The following is a 20,192-nucleotide window of genomic DNA, read 5'->3' as shown; positions in this document are numbered from 1 at the left end:
ACCTGCTGAAATTCAAACTGAGCATCAGAAAGGAGAAGAAAGGTGATTTAACTGACTTGGCATGGTTGCTGGTATCAGATGCGCTGATCTGAGTATTTCAAAAACTGTTGATCTACTGGAATTTTCAAAAACACAGCCATGTGTAAGGGTTATAGAGAATGCGCCGGATAAAAAGGAAAATATCCAGTGAGTTTCGAGTTCTCTGGCTAAAAGTACTTTGTTGATATCACAGGTCAAAGAATGATGAGACTGCTTTGAGCTGACAGGACAGCAAAATTAAATCAAATAGCCACTTGTTAAAACAAAGGTATGCGGATGAGCACCTTATGCACAGCATGCTGAAGCTTGAATCAGATGTGCTATAGCAGCAGAAGACCTCACTGGGTGCCATTCCTTTTAGATAAGAACAAGACAATTAGGGTAAAATTCACATAGGCTCACGAAAACTGGACAGCAGAAATGCTGTCTGGTCTGATGGGTCTTGATTTCTGCTGCCATTTTCAGATGTTAGGATCAGCATTTGGCATAAAGAACACGAAAAGCATGGATTCGTCTCCAGACGGCTACTTCCAGTACAATGCACCGTGTCGCAAAGTTCAATTCAACTTTGGGATGTGGTGGACTGGGAGACTTACTAGCAAGGTGTACCTAATAAAATGGCCAGCGAGTGCATGCCAGGCGCTAAAAAATGTGCTCCATCTAAATAAGAAGAGGAAAGTAACACATAAAACTAACACCGATAGCGTTTAATATATGGTAACCTTTGAGATATTACCAGTAAGAAAGTCATTCTAGGATTTAATTGCTAAATATTTCAGAACTTGTTTTAAATACAGCTGCTGAAGATAAGCTACTATCAAACGTTATCTAACCAGTGTGGAAACACATTTGTTCTTCTTTCACCGGGACCTTTGAACCCTCTCCCAGCGCCTCCTTTGAACACAACACTTCATCCTACTGTGGAGGAAACTGAAGTAACAGAATAACAAAGCCACCCAAACCGAATATCACCACTGGTAAGTATTTCCTAGCTAGAATTATTTAACTAATACTTATTTCTCTCATGGGTTTGCCATTTTTAAGCTAAAACGTAGGCTATTGACACTGCAGTTATCGTGCTTGAACTAACTTTGTACATTTGATAGTGGACAGTTAAGCTAGTACGAAGCAGTCGCGTTGTTAGCTATGTGAAACTCCTCGATAACGTGTTTACAGTCGGCGCTCTTGTTAGCTACTCTGCGGATGTATACGCACACATATTTAGAGCCCGTATATACTGTAACGAGCCGTCGTTGTTGCTTTATCTTTGTGTCAAGGTATTTCCTGCCACTTCCAGCGAACGAGTCGTCAACAATGTCCGTTGGTAAGTCGGCACCCGACATAGCTGTACTCAAATATACACGAAACACGCTCTAGAAAAAGGAGTTTAGCTCTCCCTTTAAGTGTCTTATCACCAGAAACTCTGTCAGAAGCTTATTACATAGGTAAAAAAACAAAAAACAAAACGAATTTAACCTTATTGCAGTGCAATACATCACAAAACCTTGCCTCAAATAAGGGAAAAACAGTAGTTGTTTGGTATTTTTATGCGTTAAATGTACTAATAGTACTAATATTTGAAAGCTTGTACCCCTGCTTGCTTTTACGTGGCCAAGGAGGAAGCTGTGAGGTCCTATTTGTGCCAACATTATGCTCACATTCATCGTGTCTTTTCGGTTATGCTTTGGTTCACCTTTAAAGTTGTGACAAAACTATTGTTACAAACTGATTGTGTCTGTGCGTTGATCAGCTGACAGGACAAAAACAAAAATGTGGCTGTGACTTTGCTTTCGTCATCCTGTTGCACTTCCTGTCATTTGACAGTGTGGCTTTGCAGCTGGTCTTGATGCGTCTTTTGATTGTGTTGTCTTTATGTGATTTATGAGTAATGGAGTCAATTTGTGTGTGCCATTGGATGAACTTGATCAGCTTTGACGTTGTAGGTGGAGTGAACAATATAGAACTAGTTCTCAACTGACACTGGTTATCAGTTCACATTCCTGTATACCATCAGTATTTTTGTTACAGTGGTGGGTGAAAGCCACCACTCATTTGTTTCTGCTTTTCTTCCAACGAGCTAGACTTTCTTGTAACATGTTAAAAGTGCTCTTAAGCAATAGTTCTCCAAAGTTTTTTCTTTGGACACTGGCTGCTTTTTTTAACTTATTTTGAATACAGTCTGTGTATCTGATCATATTCATAGGAATGTTTTTTGCTTGTTGAGCCATTTGATAGGGAACTGAGAGACACTTAACTCAGGGGATGTCTACACATAACAGACAACTTTTTAAAGTTTTAAAGGTACTTTTCCCCCCCTGGCAACCTGGCATGAAAACACATAATTAGTTCACAGTTTGACAGCCCTAAAAATTGTATTCACTGAAAACTTGGCATATGTTGGCATGATGTGCTGTGCATCCTTAAAAAACTAGACTAATGGAGGATAAGCAAAGAGACTTAAAGAGCTATTTACAGCAGATGGACACAATCTGAAAGTGTTCTTAAGATATGCTAAAAATAAAAAATCCAGCAAAGACCTGACTTGAAAGATGCATTTGACCCTGCATTTGATCCATATACTGTTTGCTGAAGCCTCATCAAAAAGGTGGCTGTCACTAAGCCATTGTTAAGAAAGGGAAACTGGGAGAAAAGACTAAGGTAATCCAGGGACCTGGCAATAGAAGAAGCAGTGCTATTAATAAAAACATGCCCTGGTTGTATTTTATTATAGAAAATACCAGTATAGACTATTTCAAAGTGTATATTAGCTCATTTGAAAATATGTTACTTTGTTCAGCAGGATTTTGTGTAATGTACACTGTCAAGATGCTGTTTAATAGATGTGACCACACTAGGGGTTTTTCCTGTATGGCCCTGGTAAACAAAATGTTGCACTTCATAAGCACTGGTCTGAATAAGTGGGGGGAAAATCTCCTAAGCAGCCAGATATATGCTCACTGGTCTCATTTTTAACAAAAGGGTGTGCAAACAGAAGGCTTGACCAAGCAGCAGAAGCAGGGAGAAAACCAAAGGAGAGTTTTCAGGTACTATGACTGCTTTCTGTTTCTTGCTGAGGCTTTAAGAATATGACTAATTTGTATTTTGCGAAGTAGTTAAGATATTCATCGGGTTAGTTATTTATTTTTTCCTTTTCAAAAGTGGGCCTGTGTGTTTTAGGCTTTTCTGCTGGTGCTGCCGCACCAGATGGTAAGCAGTGTCATTAAAACCTGGGTGAGCTTTCAGGAAAAAGAAACCCTGATATAACCTTTTATTTTTTCCTTACTTTGCAGACACTTCCACTTCAGTACCCAAATAAGATTATCTTTTAAAGATATTATTGTAAATTTAAGTGTTTGTTGTACAATGTACTAGTCTTTTTTTAAAAGCTTTATCAGTTTCCGTTTTGCTTTTAGAGTTTTGGTTAGATACACTTGAATATTTTACTATCACATGAGTTACTTGGATGTAACTGTTAGATATAAAGGTTTTACCATGTAAAAAGCAAAAACCTTTCACACACATGTTTTTTAAACTTTTGAAAAGAAGGAATAGAAATTTTCATCCAGCTGCATACAGTTTTCATGCCACTAGATGGGGCTCTTTGCTTGTTCTTAACAACTCTCTTTGTATGACTATTCTGGTCCATAATATAGTTTCTTCCTAGTTTTGGAGAATTGGATTTACAGAATATTGAAATTTAATTCTCAAGTTGAATAATTGCAATCACTGATTCAGCATTGTGTTTAAAAGCTAAATTAGCAGTGACGTTAACATTACTAAAGCATAAAATATGCAGTATTGAACTTATAAAATATACCAGTGTGATTATTAACTGTGTAAATTTCCAGTCTGTGAAACTTTCAACAGAAAACACTTTAGTTTGCAATTTAGTGATGTGTGTATTGAGAGCATGAACACTAGTAAAATTTAAGATTTTTTTAAATCATTGACCTGCTGTGTTGACTTTTGGATGCTTGTGTGTTTGCTAAACTTTTAAAAGAGTTTATGATGTATTGTAATTTTGCTCCTCAGCTACAGGAAGTAAGTGACAACGAGTCATTAATGCACTGTACTTGTCACAGGTTGTACCACAGCCTCTAGCTGGGCAATAGCTGTCACTATTTATAATACTCCATGTCAGGCGGGCCTCCGTGTGTGTGTGTGTGTGTGTGTGTGTGTGTGTGTGTGTGTGTGTGTGTGTGTGTGTGTGTGTGTGTGTGTGTGTGTGTGTGTGTGTGTGTGTGTGTGTGTGTAAGCTGTCCGTCTCCCCTCAGAATTTTCCAGCAAAGAAGACTGGGAGCTCATTGGTGAGCTGGTTATCGTGCTTATCCACAGAGTACCTTCTCTGTTACTTATTTTTTTAGTTACTTGCTGTTCATCGCGATCCTTTGTTTTTGCTTCTCTTGGATACACTGCATGTTTTAATGATATCTATCTAGCTGCTATTTTTAGAAGAGTGGAAAAACTTTTGTCCTTCGCTGACCTAGGCGCTCAGCTGGCTCAGCTGCAGCTGGTCTTCTGGCTTGCTAGCTGTCATGCTAGCTACACTCTTTGATTTCCAATGCCCTCCTCTGTGGCCGCTTTTCCCTGTGCTGCCTACAGGAAGCTCCTTCCCTGGTTGCTAAGGCAACCGAGGACGATGGCCCCCAGCAGGAGTTGGGGAAGCCTTGGGCTGTCTTTCAACTCGGCGCTGTGCAGTGTGCCTGCTGACCCGCCGCTGACTGGGAGGAGGAGCCAACTTTGCAGAGGAGCTTCGCCTGGCCCAGTATGGGTCCTACCGTCCCGCTGTCCCACTGTGAGACAGAGCTCCAGCATCAGAGCTAGTGCTCCTTTCTCCCCCTGCTGGCCACTTCAATGCTCTGACCCACTGTGCTCGACTAGTAACAAGAGCACAGGCGGCAAGATGTCATCTTCTTCCTCCACCTCCTCTAATGCTGCAAATGGACAAGGGAAGCCTAAGCCTAAATCCCCGATGCACAAGAGGGGGAGCCTGCAGAGCACCACCAGCCCTGGTGAGTGTGGGTGAAAGGGTGGGTTTGGGGGGTCCCAAAGAAGAAATGGGGGAACATCTTACGTGGATGTGGGGTCAGAAAATTATACATGTGCTTGTGCAATGGTATTTAAGAATCCATGCTGCTCACAAAGAGCAATGAGAGGGAAGTGGAGAATTCTGCAACTCTAGCTAGTTTTTTTCCGCCTGTAAATTGATTTGAAGCTTCCACCCATGTTGGATACGTTCAGCATGTGTGCTCTTCTGTGTGTAATACACCTCGCTGAATCGATTAACTGCAAAGAACATTTTCACAAAACTTCAGATGAAAGTGATTATTTAACAATTGCTATTCTAGTTTTTTCAGTCGGACAATTACTTAGTGTATGAAACATCAGAAAGTATTGACTAGCGCACATGAATGGTTCTCGAAGCCAGATAACAGTGTAAAGTCCAGCAAGGTTGTGCAAAAGAAAAAAATAATAGTGTGTACTTTGATAAGAAGGTAAAGTTCAGGTTAAGTGTATCATTTGTCATAACGAGGCACCGATGAACAGCCTTTGCTTAACTTGTGAAGTTAATGTTTTGCAGATGAGTGTAACAGTGTAATGTGCATTTATTGTCCTCTTTTGCACAGTGAATATCGCTTTTTGTATACACATTTCTGACTGTCTGTGTATTATTGTCAGATTGTAAAGGAATGTGAGGAGTTTGTGGGCCTATTTACCCGACCACCTTGCACAGTTTCTGCTACAGTTTATCAGCTTTGCACAGAGCAGTGGTATCAGTTTATCTTTCAACTGCAACTCTCTCTCTCATTACAAGTTTCTGTTAGATTGTTCTCTCAGCATCCCAGATAAAAGAAAACAACACATTTAACATTTTGTGTGTGTGAGTGATGGAATAGACAAAAATTATTGTGCTTTTATGATTATCTTTGATTTTAATGTTAACTGCTCTTTCCAGTGAGAAACAATCAAGTTAGACCTGCAATTTATATGTGAAATGAATTGGTTCCTCAGGGTGCTGCACAGCACAAAAGTCGAGCATTTGGAGGGATGCAGCAGCAGATCGTGAGGAGTAACTCACGCTGACACACTGCTTACAGTATTTGCTGAGGACGCCTGTCTTTGGTGCAGTAATAAATAACTTATAGGTCTCTCCAGCCATGCAGTCATTCAAGTCCTCTCAATTAGCCGCTTGGCTGAGCCTTGTGCTCTCCCAGTGTGATAATATGGTCCATTATGGTCCATCTGACTACATTTTTATTTTTGCCTCTAAACGACTGTTCTCAAAGTCAGGTCATGGACTGAAGCTCAATATTTGCATTGTTTCTTCTTGTAACCTCAGCAGAAATAGTTCTCTTATCACATTTTCCCCTCTCACCAAACACATCTCTCCAGCACTGATGCACCCCTGCATACTTGAAACAGTTCTCTTATGCAATGGTTTGAGTGGATTTGCTGGTGTAAACATTGATTAACCAACCAGCTTCCTGGAGGAAACTGCCTCTGCCTGTAGGCTCCGCAGCTCTCCCACTGGACTCTGGCATAAAGCAGAATATGTAATACCCAGTTATATGACGTGATATGTGGAGGTTATTAAAGTGTCTGCCAGAGCAGTGCAGGGAATTCCTCTCACCAGTTTGGATCAGCGCTCTTCTTCCTGTATGCAGCCTTCTATCTTTATTTTTGGCTCTAACTTCATACAGGCTTTTGCACATTTTACCTGCAGGCTGTCTGGTTGTCTAGCTTGATGCTTTTGTCGAGGCAGTTATTTTTGTCTCTTGTATGTATGATGGTTTGTCAGCTCAGCATTTCATAGGTGTGGGGATTGCTGTCTTGTTACCTGGATTTAACATTAGTTTTGTGCCATCTATATAATACTGGATAATGTATTTCTAGTACCCATTTATGTCAGTTCTTTTAATTATTCTAAAAGATATGTTTGTTTGTTTTTAAAATGCACTGTACCCTCGAACCCCCTCCCCCCCCCCCCCCCCCCCAAAATACTGTATCGGTTATTAATAGGTGGCCACTGGTCTGCGGGCACCACATTAATCTGTATCTTTTATACTCTCTACACATCCTGCTGCATGCTGCAGTTGGATGGTTACCGTATTTCCTCCAAGACTCTGGCTGTCTCCTGTTCTGGTTCATTATTAAGCAGATATACTGCTTGTGTCACAGCATGTCTCTTGTGCATCTGTCTTCAATTTATGTGTATTCTTACCCCAGGTCATGTGAGCTCTGTGCCGTTACCCCTGAGGGGATTTGCTGTAGTCCTTACTGAATCATTATCATATCTACTCGTCTCCCTGTGGACTTTAACCCAGCTGACTGAAAAGCACCGTGCCTGTTCACCTCTTCTCACTCCCACGCTCTGGCCCTGCAGTAGACAGAAACACGTGACAAGCAAATACTGGGAGAAAACCAGAAGTTGTGTTTTGATCTCCTATTGAAAAGTTGTCAGTGTAACATGTTTTTCAATGTCACTCCTACAATGAATACGCTGAATAGCTTCAATTTAAAGTGAATTTGTTTAGAGAAAAACAGATTATTTTTATTCCGTTTTTGCTCTACACTTTAATATTCAATATTAAAAATGTTTCTTTGCTTTTCTTTCTAACCACTAGAGGGAGGCTTGGGAAAATACAAGGCAGCCCATCGGTTTGAAACAAGCAGCTGGTTGTTAGGGTCTCCGGTCTGTGGCTGTGCTCCCCTCAGACATGACTGAGGACCACTTTGCTCTGTGTTTGGTGGAAAATTCCAGGTCTTTCTTTTGCTATGAATAGCTCAGCTGCTTCCCATGTTAGAAAGGGAAAGCGTCTCAGTCCTGGAAAAGGGATTTTGGAGAGGTAGGAAGTGAGGCCTTGAAAACTGTCACACCAACAGGTGGGCCTGTCGCTATCTGGTAACAACAGGCCCACCTGTTGTTACCAGATAGCGACTGATATCATAATATCTGTCCAGGCAACCCACTCCACTCCACTCACACAGACACACACACAGACACACACAACCCCGTTCAGCTATCTTAGTGAGAACCTTCATTGACATAATGGTTACCCTAACCCTAACCATTAAAAATGAATGCCTAACCCTTACCCTAAACCTCACCATAACCTAATTGTAACCCTGACACTAAAACCACATTTTGAGCCTCAAAAAGGCCTTCAAACTTGTGAGGACACACTCACTGGTCCTCACAAGTGACTGCTGGTTCTCACAAGTATAGTAGAATGCGAATTTCGGTCCTCACAAAGATAGCTAGACAGAAACAGACACACACTCACATAGAAACACACAGAAGATTGGTTTGTTTCCACTCTACTATTTCTCACTCGGGTGCTCTGCTGGCTGACAGGCTGTACAGATGGTTATGATGGGTTGTATTTCAGTGCTTAAGTACAGTTAAGCATGCTACTTTGGTCTGTCTCTGCTCTTGTCGTGGCTTCCAATGAAGATCCATTTTCATTTAATCCACCTCATTCGATCACACATGAAGCAGCATCAGCTGATGTTTCAGTCCTTCACTGACTTCTTATTGTGTTTTGACCTCAGTGACTCATTGAATCTCTCACCCACCCCCTCCTGTTCATTTGATGATTCTCCAGATCATATTCTAAACTTTAATTAGGAATATACTCTCACACTTGCAACTCCACACTGATGTTTCTCACATTCCAGTTCATTGGTCATCTCACACATAGAAAAGTCATTTGTTCAGTCTGACAGCTGGCCAGTTTTCCACATTTCTGATATCTTCATGTTAAACTATTCATCTTTAGTTGATGTCAGAACATATAATAGGAACTTTTTCCTTTTGTTGTTATATTCTTATCACACCGCAACTCGTTCTTGCTTTGAAAAAATAGATTCCGCTATACAGCCTGAGTCAGGTTAGTCGCAGTTGTTTTCGTTTGCAACCATTAGTTGATACAGTAATGAAATATTAGTCATTAAAGCAAACAGTGCACAATTGGCCAGAGTTTAATCTTTAATCAAACTTCTGTATTTATAACATCCTTTTGTGGAAGCTCTGCCAGCAACACAAGACACTAAATCACAGCTAGAATTGCGAGTTTTCAACAGTGCGCAATTCATTTACACCAAAGCAAAGAGAGCAGTAAATGTGCATGGAAACGGATCAAAAGCTTTCTTGCTTAGCCATGGCAGGGAAGCAGTAGTCCCTTTATTGTCTCTGGCTTTGATACTTCACACAGTTTTTGTCTCAGGGTTGGAATTGTGAGCTCTTGATGTCCGAGCAGCGCTAACTGCAGAGGGTTATATGTTGACACTATCAAATGACACAGTGTTCCTTTTAGATATTCCGATATGGTGAGAAGTGCACTGACAGTGGTGACAACAACAACTGTGGTCTGGATAATCACAGAGGGTCAAAATGAATGATGTGAATACGTGTGCCTTTTTTGGTGTGTGACTATTAGTGTTTACATGTGCTGCTGTGGGTATGCAACATGTTTTGTGCACAGTTCGGTGTCTCGGGCTCCAGAGAGAACTTATTGTTTTGAGAAGATTCCCGTTGGACGGGGGGGGGATGGGATACAAAAACAGCAGCGCAAATGCTGGGAAGCAGTTTTATTTGCATGTTCACCCTCTTTCATTCACACGGAAATGCTTGTGCAATTGTGTCAGCTCTCTTTTTCTTCAGGGAGAAAGGGAGTGAAAAATAATGCACAGCGACTCCCCTGTGCTGTTAATTAGTCTCCAGGGAAAGAGATTTGCAGAACACAACAGATGATGTAACTGCAGAAAAACTCAAGCTGGGGCTGAAAAAGAAAACATACCTCAGTGCTTGTGAGAAATGTGACTTAACAAAAACCACTGGACATATAGTATGTCTGAATTTAATTCACACAAGGCTGTAGGTGGTTTCAGCCAGCAAGCCTCTTAAATGATTCTGTTGTAGTAACACAATCAGTGGCAGAACACATTGCCATTTGTTGTTTACAATGGATGTCCTTCTTGTTTTTAAGCTCAGAACAGAAAGTCAAAGGAAATATTCCACAAGCCAAAGGCCCGAAGGTCAAATAAATCAGGACTGGTCAACTTACTCTCATAACATTTATAACTTCCTCAGTCAGCTTCTTGATAGGTTCATGAAGATGAGATATCACCTATTTGTACAAGAAATTTAACCGTCAAGTCTCCAAACAGTTGGAGTGTTTCCATTCAAGCATCTAAATAAATCTCATATACTTTTGCTGTATTAAATTTGCAATATTGAACTCCATCAACCGTGTTGCTTAAGTCCTATTAGGTTATCATAGACAGGTAGACAAAATAAAATAATAAAGAAATATAAATAGTAAGACTGAGAATGTGCAAAAGACAATACAAGCAAGTAGTAATGGCAGTTGAGTTGAATAATTCTGAAGGAGAATCAGCTTGATTTAATTAAAAGTTTTTGAAGACTTCTATAAGAGGCTCCTCATCTGTGCTTCAGGTTGGATTATATAACAAACACAAATTTCAAATTCAAATTTTATTCGTCACACACACACACACAACCATGCACAGTATGACATGAGGTGAAATTATTATTGCTGTGCAATTGCCCAACCATTAAATGACAGTAAGAATTGACACTAATATTTACAGATTACTACCAAAAATTTGCAGATTTTAACTTAGAAATTTACAGTAAAAATGTTCAAAATAGTTTACATAAGAAATTATTAATAAAAAGAAATTATAAATTATAAGAAGTGTGCAAAAATAAAAACCAGAGTGCGTGTGGAAATGTAACGTCTGTGGGAGAGTTCAGTCCTACACCTGGTTCAGAGCCCGAATAGCCTGGGGGAAGAAGCTCCTCTTCATTGTCTCTGTTTTGGCCTTAAGGAAACGGAAGCACTTCCCAGACCTCAACAGTGAGAAGAGTCCATTGTTGGGATGGGAGAGGTCCATCGTAATCTTCCTGGCTTTAGTCCTGCACCACTTGGTGCAGATGGACAGCAGGTCAGGAAGCTCTGATCGAATGATACGTTCGGCTGAGCGCACCACTCTTTGCAGATCTTGTTTGTCCTGCTTGGTGCCGTTCCCATACCAGGTGCAGATGTTTGCCGTCAGGACGCTCTCGATGGTGCAGGAGTAAAAGTTCTTAAGCTCCCTCAGTGGCAGATGGAAGTCACTACTGTAAGTCTTCTGAAGAATAAGAGACGCTGGCGGGCTTTAATGTAGCAGGACCATGACAGGTCCTGAGTGATGTGGACACCCAGGTATTGGAAACTGTCCACTCTCTCCACTGGCATGCCATTGATGATCAGGACTCATAATTCCTCGCCTGCTTTGTAGTAAAGTCTACGATCAGCTCCTTAGTCTTGCTGACATTTAGGAGGAGGTTGTTCTCCTGGCACCAGGTCTCCAGGTTCCTAATCTCCTCCAGGTAGGCCTTCTCGATGTTGTCGGAGATCAGGCCCACAACAACAGTGTCGTCAGCAAACTTGACAATGGAGGTGGTGTCTGATGTGGCTACACAGTCATAAGTGTACAGTGATTACAGCAGGGGGCTTAAAACACAGCCCTGAGGCGCTCCAATGCTGAGTGACATGGAGGGGGAGACTTGTTTTCCTACTGATTGGGGTCTGTCTGTGAGGAAGTTGAGGATCCACTGACACAGTGATGAGCTGAGTCCTAAATCGTTCAACTTGGTGAAAAATTTAGAGGGAATTATTGTGTTGAATGCTGAACTGTAGTCCACGAACAGCATCCTAACATAATTCCTTCTGCCAGTGTCCATGTGACTCAGGGATGTTTGGAGCAGGTGAGCTATGGCATCGTCTGTGGAACGATTAGTCCGGTATGCAAACTGAAGTGAGTCGATGGTGGCAGGAAGTGAAGAAGTGATGTGATCTCTCATCAGTCTTTCAAAATACTTCATCACAATTTATAACATATTAAATGATTGTTACACAGGAAGGTGTAGTGGGGAAAACAGAACATCACTCAAAACAAAGAAGATTAACTTTTACAGAATCACAATGATCACATTATCAATTATTTGTCAGTAATGAAATATAAAGCAAACATTTGTTTGTTATTTCATCTGTTTACATTTATTTGAATAAATTCAATTAATGTTCTACACTTGCCACATCCTATACAAGAGCTGCATTTGAGGCGGGCTTCCTCTTTACCTGCAAAACAAGATGGCTGCCACAGAGGTTTGACCTGAGTGACTTAAACGAAAAAATTTTTTCCTGTACATTGGTCCACAAAGGAGTATTTAGCACTCATTTTACAACATTTAAGAAGCACTATAGGGGAGATGAACTTAGTGATTCCTAACAGTGATTGATTGTTTGTGTGTCCTGCTCACATTCAAAGCCCACAGTGACTAACATAGTCACATGACAATACCATTAACACTACTACTGCTGTTATTAATAGCAAACCCGTGGGTGGGAGATAAACATATATACACATGCTACGATCATTGTAAAATGATGCTATGGGTATATTGTAATCTGAAATTCTATTCAGTGCTCAATGAAACTGTCAAATGCACCAAAATGATGTATGATGATGAATATAATGAGGGATATGTATAAAATATTTTAAATATGTCATATAGATGTTGGCACTCACGGTACCCTGGGAAATGTTTGTTTCTATTTAAGTTTCCTCAAGACTGTTCCACATGCCTAGGAGAAGATAGTGATTTCTTTCATCCAAGGATTATTTTCATTAATTCCAGTTACCGGTAATGTACTTTTTGTTCAGTCTTTTGACTGGCAGTCAAACAATAGATCAGTCTTTACAAGAACCACACCCACCCCATATCCCTTTGAACATCTCACTTAGCCATAAAATTTACTCCCACAAAAAACAAACAAACACCTTGCTGTTTTTTCAGGGACATGCTGGAGACCACAAACCTGCAGTATAAAAATTAACCTTATCCTGCTGCTGACTGTGTGTTCTCATCTATAAAGTAGTTGGATACACAAAAGGATAAATTACACTTGCAGTCAAATAAATATTTTAATCACAAACACAAGACTGAACTTCCAAAACCACTCTTTAAAAGTCGTCCAGCTCTGAAGGACAAAATAAAATCAGAAATTAGAAAGAAGCAGTGAATGAGCATCAGAAAAGCAGTTTGTACAGAAATAATAAATTTCCATTTATTAGATTTTCTTAATACTGGTATTCATAACATCATTTACAGTCATGACATGACTGAAGCTGTGTGTTCATGAATGAGAGGTGGGAAGGGAAGTAAAGTAGGAGTGGCTTTTTATCCAGGGCCGCCTCCATTTTATAGCACAATGCATGAAGCATGAAGTGGTTAACGCTTGTCCTTCCCCCTTTTTTTTGCCACGTGGTATGATCCAACCCAATATTTAAATCCGGGGGCTTGAAGGCTCTGCTGTTCATGCACAGTAAACCGGTGTAGTACAGGAAGCAGCTGAGAGAGAGGCAGAGACAAAATCGGGGAAAAGAGGAGAAGAAAGAAAAAAGAGAACTGCTTCTGCAGCACACTGAAGGTGGCGGCAGTTACAGCAGGAGCAGGAAAGGAGAGACAAAAGGAGGAGAACTGGGTGATGTCGTCTTAGAGCGGCTTGGTTTCTGGAGAGAGCGTTCTTTTCTCTGTTTGCTGTCATTCTCTCTCTTCCACTGTACCAGCGGGGGAGGGTACATCGGCCGTCCCAGGCCTAGTTACATGTCCCAGCATCCCACCACAGCTCAGACAAGGCCACTGCGACCGTAACGGAGACTGTGAGAACAGGACAAGACAGGGAGCTAGAGGTACTGTAATCTATGGCATTAAAATACAAAACAGTACCTTAGCATGTAAAGCCTGTAAACGTGAATAGTGTGTTAAAAGAAGTTTCATCAGTTCTTATTAAGCATGATACTTATCGCTCCCAAAATACCTCACAAACGAGCTCATCGTGCAAGTAAACAACAGTTGTTGTGTATTGGAATAAGTTGACAGCATAAGGCTGACAGTGAGGGGAAATGTGTACATGAGTGTGAGATAAGTGTGAGGTAAGGAGCATAAACAACCGGTGTGTTGCTTATGGTGATCTTTGCAAAGCTTAATATGCTTCAGTTTTTTGTTTTTTTTGTTTTTAACAGGCTCTGGATGTTGCAGTGGTTGAATATTTGGGGCATCTAGTCTTTGCTGCTGTCTGCTACAGCTAACTATAGTGCAGTACCGTTACTTGCTTGATTAATCGGGCAAATTATTCAATGTGAGTTGATTAAAAACAAAACGCATACAGTTCATAGCAACCATTCTCTCAAGAGTGCACAGTGAAGTAAAGAGGTGTCGGTTGCTGAACAGGTGCCACTGTAGCTAGAAGAAAACAAACATCCTTTTCAGATTTGCCCCTTCATTAACACTGAAACCCTCAGGCGGTTAGTGTCAGCAGATACTCGCTTAAAAACCCACCTGAGCATGTTTACCTTCCCGATGTTTGTAAGGGCAGTGCTTTAGTGAGAACAGCTGGTATCTGTTTTCTTTATTTTTGTATGCGAAGGGGATTATTAGATATGTTTCCATCTTCTGTTAGAGGCTGTTTATGTTATACACAGCAAGGGAAAGCACTGAGAATGATCCTGTTAGTTTCTATGTGTGAACTGACACATGTTATCTCTGTAGCAAACCTTCATTATGTTTAAAAAAAGGGTCCTTCAGAAAGCTTTTTTGCAGGCAGTAGTTAGCTGGAAAATTTCATCATCTGTGTTTGTTTCCTTCTGCAGGCTGAGTACTGAAACTACATTTTGGAGATTAAGGTCCAAAGTAGAGATTTATTCTCATCTGTAGTTGCTAAGGAACATATGAAGCCTGTGTCATTACTTTCCCTCTCAGTGTAATCTCTAAAGCAAAGTAAAGCTTTCTAAACAGTGGAGCTACAGATGCAGTAATCCAGGCCTTGTCTTTGCACCGGACATTGAATTGAGCTCAACTGACATAGGAGTTGTATGCCTGATCCCATTATTTGGCGATTTAAAACTACAATTCAGACATTCCAATATTTAGACAATTTTTTTTTCTTTTAGACACATGAGATAAACCGATTTCCCAATCATTCCATATGTTTAGTTATTTATTTACTTGTTTATGCTCTGCCTGACTCTGCGTGAATCAGCTGGTTGTCGTGTTTGTGGCATTCCAAGCATGTTACCAACAGGGAAATTGCAGAGTAGAAATACACAGCATAATGACAACCTTTATTTAGTTAATTTATATACATACTTATTTTTTGGTTTAAAATTTGCAAGCTGATTGATTTTACATGGCCAGCACGCTCAGCTATTAGTAGGTTAACTGCATAGTCATATTATGTTGTAAATATGCTATCATTACATTAGTGCTCTACAAACATCTGTGTGCCAGTAGAATGCAGTACAGTGCAGCAGCTCAGATGAGATGATGCCTGATGCTGAGATCAGCTAGTCTGCTGGGACTGAGCTGATTTCAGGGCCTGACTCAACTAATTGATGCGCTTAATCTGTAAGAAACATTTAGTTTTTGTTGACATTATCAGAAAGTTGATCATTCTACTATATGCGGAGTTTTTAGTACTCAACACAGTACTTTAAATTTCATTTAAAAGTGTTTCTAATGTCTTGTCTATATAACTGTCTTAATGGGGTGACAAATATGCCCAGTAGAGAATTTAAGCATATATTGTTATACTTCTGAGAAAATTGTCATTATATTATTATTTTTGTTCAGTCAGCACATTTTTGTTAATTTTTGCATAGCCAGCATGGATCCCTGCAGAGATGCAGGTCCATATGCCTTCACTGCATTGTTCAGCAGAGGGTCATTTGGCCTCTCAACTGCCTCTTGCTGCAGAAAAATAGTTATTCTCTGTTATTTGACCATATAAGGTGTATATGTATGCAGCCAAACTCCATCAACAGAGACATGTGCACCAGTTAAACAAAAGGGCAAGAAAATACCAAGAAAAGCGTTTTGGCAAGGTTGCTGCAGTTAGTGGTAGACACACTTTTAAATTCATGTCATTATGTCAGGGTGTGTCTGTTTCAAATATAGGTAGGTCAAAAAACAGCATAGAGAGGAGAAACAAACATATTTTGCTAAGTATAATACTTGAAATTCCACTTTAGCTCAATTGTAGTCACCTTAGTTTCATTCCTAAGAGGCTTTGAGACAGTGTGGCAATCTCTAATGCTCGAGATTCTACAGTTTTTGTCTTTTAGAAAAGATTCAAACTCTAAATGAAATAAATGAGATGTGATTGAAATGATCAGTTGTCTTTTGGGTACCAGAAATGAAGTTCATTTGAGGGTTTATTTCAGCCTCCTTTGACTAAAGGTGATAACTGCCTCTTTTATGCTGCACTAAAAAAAAGCAGAGATGCAACATAAAGGGTTTGTTTTTAGTGCAGTCTCATGCAATTGGTAGCTTGATAATCAGTGAACCTGACAGAAATGCCCATAAGTTACAGAGAAGAATGGAATAAATGAAATAAAGTATATGAAATAGTAGCAAAGCTTTGTTTATCATTATAGTGACACCTAAAATGAGATTTGGAGATAGATGTGGTATTTTAGCAAATCAAGTACATTTTTAGTTCTGCCGAGTTATAAAATTCCAAAACACAAAGATTCAGATTGATGTCTGCCATCACCAGTTCTCAAGTTAAGCACCATCATTTAAGCTAGGCCAACTATTTGCAGCTTGTAGTTACTCAACCTGAAAACATGTTAAGCAGCATTTCAGCAAGAATATTCTTACCTACTGTGAAAAGAGCTGTAACATAGTGAATTTGATACAAAGCAGTCCTGATTCAGAGGCCAGTGAGCTGACTGGGACTTTCCTGCCTTTAATGTGCTGCCTTTAACAGCTGTGGTGGTCTGGGATTTTCAGAGACTTAGTGAGAGCCAATTAATTTCATTATAAACAAACAAAGCTAAGCTAAACTTTTTCATTTAGTGTCATTCACCAAAATGCAATGTGTATATGCTCAGGCTTTAATGAAGATCTTGAGTGCACTTCCCTCCTTATAAAACATTAGCCAAGCCAATGCTATCATGAAGTCTTCTTCCCTCTCTTTGTTGGCACACTGCTGCATATCTTGGTACATTAATGCAACCTGTAAATCAGAGGACGTCAATGATGTCGTTGGTAGGACTTTGTATTGCCTCTTTGTGCTTGTGCAGATGATAAACAAAACAGGAATTCTTAGGACAGTGAATTAGCTTTGATGTAAGTGAAAAATCTCATTTAACCACTCAACAAATTTTTCAGTCTAGCCTTAGAGAAATGGCAGAGCCAGACCTGATGTGTCTGTATCACCAGTAAGTTTGTCATATAAAGAAAAGTGAACAAACTGCTAGCTGTAAATTAAAAACTTACAACTGGGACCTGCATTAGCAGCTTAGCCAATCTGCATTATATTTTGCAGATACAGAAATGTATCTAAACCTGAATTGTAATGTTAGATCTGACACTAGGAATTTTGGTTATCCAGTGGGGCTGTTTAAGACGGACTATAATACGAGGCTTATGAAAAGTTAGATTCTTACAAACTTGCTTTGCTGTGAAAACACACTTTTGTTAAACTGCTACATTTTGCTCTTGCTTTGACATATGTTCATGAATAAACTGTACAGTGCTGTGTTTTGCTTCTTTGGTGTGATCTAGAGCTAGAACTTGGGAGAATGAGGTAGACTCGAAGGACTGCATTGATCCTTTTAGAGTAGGAGTAGAGCTCCTCAGATACTAAACGAGCATGTGGGCGGTGTGCAGTCTCAGGTCCCAGGGACATCACAGAGGCTTAGGATGGAGTGCTTTGTCAATATTACCCAGGGTTATGAGAAAGCTCAAGATGAAGATGAAAGGGTTAAGCTATTTCACTCTGAAATAGGCAGGAACGCTCACACAGCAAACGACATGTTTGGTCTGGAAGTCAGTGCTTGTGTACCAAAGCAAATAAAAAGGATGCTTACAAAAATACTGCCAAGAAAAATGAGCACGATTAGATTTTAGGTCCCTCTTTAACATAAGTCTTAAATATTAAAAATGTGTAAAGATTATAGAAACAATGTCGTCTTCATTTTATTAATTGACGCTCTTGCTATTTCTTATTGTAATTTCACATTCTTTTTTTTTTTTTTATAACTTTTTATTTGTCAGTTTACAGTATGAGAATACAAAACTTACGGTCAGCATAGGAGACATACACAATTCCAGTAATAGCATCTTCTTACATCATGGTAATATTCAATTATTCAGTACAATTCACATTCTTTTTAAGTAAGCCATTAAATGACTTGGTGGGCCTTTGTAAATAAAGTTTCCTTACCGGGCTGTTAGGGCTAGGTTGTTGTTTTACTGTGTAGCACATGTTGTGATTTTGAATGTTATTTGTTTTAGTGATTTTAAATTAGTATTATTAGTAATATCACTGTTGTTAGCTAAGTTAGTGGAAATGTACTTTTTCTGCTTGCTTGTGCTTTAATTTTTCTTTTTCTTTTTTCCATTCATTTTTGGTGCATTTACTTGCATTAGAAGTCTGTAGAAAGTTTGTACTGCCCATCAGAGTGATGTCACTGAGATAAATAGAGTTGTGATGTACTGGATTAGGAGTCATCTGTTATGGAAAGGCCAGAGGATTACATGGATACTATACTGGGAATGACTGTTTATGTGAGCATCTGTATACTTAAGTCACCTGTTTGTCCATTTTAAAATGAAAAATAAGCCTCGTTTGGCTTGAAACTTTCCGTCCAGTGTAATCTGTGTCACCACCGTAATTCAGTTACATTTGGGTTTTTCCATGAGTCACTTCAAAGTGCAATAATGAAATGTTTCACAATACTAATGTACTGTGCTAAGTTACCCTCTTCTCCTTCCTGACTCCACCGCCTTAGAGGCAGACAGCAGATGGCGGAGACTAATTGTGACAGGGCAGACACGTCACTGATGATGGCAGGAATTATAGAGGAGCATGAACACACCACTCCCAGAGGCCTCACGAGTGGTTGAATGAGGTTTTGTGCCTTTTTAACTACGGAAGTTTAAATTGTAGTTTACTTTAACTGAAATTCCTGGCTGCCCCCAGGAAATACGCAGAATCAGTAGATTTGATTTTCTTCAGTGTAAAAAGGCACGAATTTTCTCATTTTGCACCTCTCCCACCCCTTTTTGTTGTTGTTTTAGTGTGAAATAGTGTTGTCATCCATTTCCAACTCATGTCACTCTCATTGTGTTTGTCGATGTTTTTCACATGAAAGTACAGTGTGTAAAATTAGTCTTTTTTTCTAAGCTGGCCTTTGTTCGACAGCATTGTGCAAGTATTTTCATGCTCCATCCCTGATTGCAGACACAACTGCTGCGACCAGATTTTTAAAACTACTCAAAGTTACACCCTGTTTAATTATTTTGACCTCTGGGTAAGTGTTGTGTTTTGTTTTTTTGTTTTTGCTTGCAGTGTTCTTGCAGCTGAAGGAAGGAAGCAAAGTAACGTCTTGAGTAAAAACTGCCCAGTGTTGTGATAACTGCCAGTGTTTGGGTTGACTTGAAATCTGTCACCTGCTACAGTTACTTTTATAATAACACACTCAAGATTTTAGCTGACAGACATGTTTGGAGCTGTTCTTCTTCTTCTTCTTCTTTTTTTTTAATCTTTTTGCTCATGGTAGTTCTAAGTGCCACATTAGACTAAGCTGTTATGTCTGAGCCAAATTTATGCTTGTGAGAGTCGTACTTTTCCTCTCTTAGATAACCTCTCAGTCTTTCCTAATCCAACGTAGAGTCTTTCCCTTTTTTCTTCATTTGATATTAATCATCACTCTTGCATATTTGGATGTCTGTCTCTGTTTTTAGCAGACCGTGAAATGAATAAGAACTTTGTAGAATGACTTATGTCATTGCTACAGAATTAGCTTTGGCCTGTAAAGTACCCAAATATGTATGTGAACCTCCATGAGTTTTTTGGCAGTAAACACACACCACACGTCCCGTGCACATGATAATTTATGTGGTTATCTAAACTCTGTGACTAATTTTAAATACAAATCTAAAATCTAAAAACTTGGGACCCTGTGTAAAATGTAAATAAAAACAGAATGCCATGATTTACAAACTGCCGCTTACTGGATAGCTTCTCTTTTTCAGACCATTCTCTATAAACCTTAGAGGTAGCTGTTCAAAA

General features: G+C 39.7%; 1 protein-coding gene across 3 annotated transcripts in view; it reads left to right on the top strand.

Annotated features, from left to right (window-relative positions):
• The first annotated feature begins 927 nt into the window (after positions 1-927).
• ampd2a (adenosine monophosphate deaminase 2a) overlaps positions 928-20,192 on the top strand; it is a 32,664-nt gene continuing 13,399 nt past the window's right edge. Inside the window, exons 1-3 of one of the 3 annotated variants that reach the window (XM_080891812.1) lie at positions 928-1,016; positions 1,317-1,363; positions 4,642-5,051. In XM_080891812.1, the coding sequence (XP_080747938.1) occupies positions 4,679-5,051 (373 nt within the window). In that variant the 5' untranslated portion in view covers positions 928-1,016; positions 1,317-1,363; positions 4,642-4,678. Of the gene's footprint in view, positions 1,017-1,316; positions 1,364-4,641; positions 5,052-13,425; positions 13,804-20,192 lie in introns of those variants that run through there. The other 2 variants (XM_080891813.1, XM_080891814.1) reach the window with 2 other exon arrangements.

Source organism: Rhamphochromis sp. 'chilingali' (genome assembly GCF_963969265.1).
Source record: "Rhamphochromis sp. 'chilingali' genome assembly, chromosome: 9".
Classification (NCBI taxonomy): domain Eukaryota; kingdom Metazoa; phylum Chordata; class Actinopteri; order Cichliformes; family Cichlidae; genus Rhamphochromis; species Rhamphochromis sp. 'chilingali'.
The sequence above is the reverse complement of the archived record's forward strand: the minus strand, read 5'-3'. Positions and strand labels throughout refer to the sequence as shown.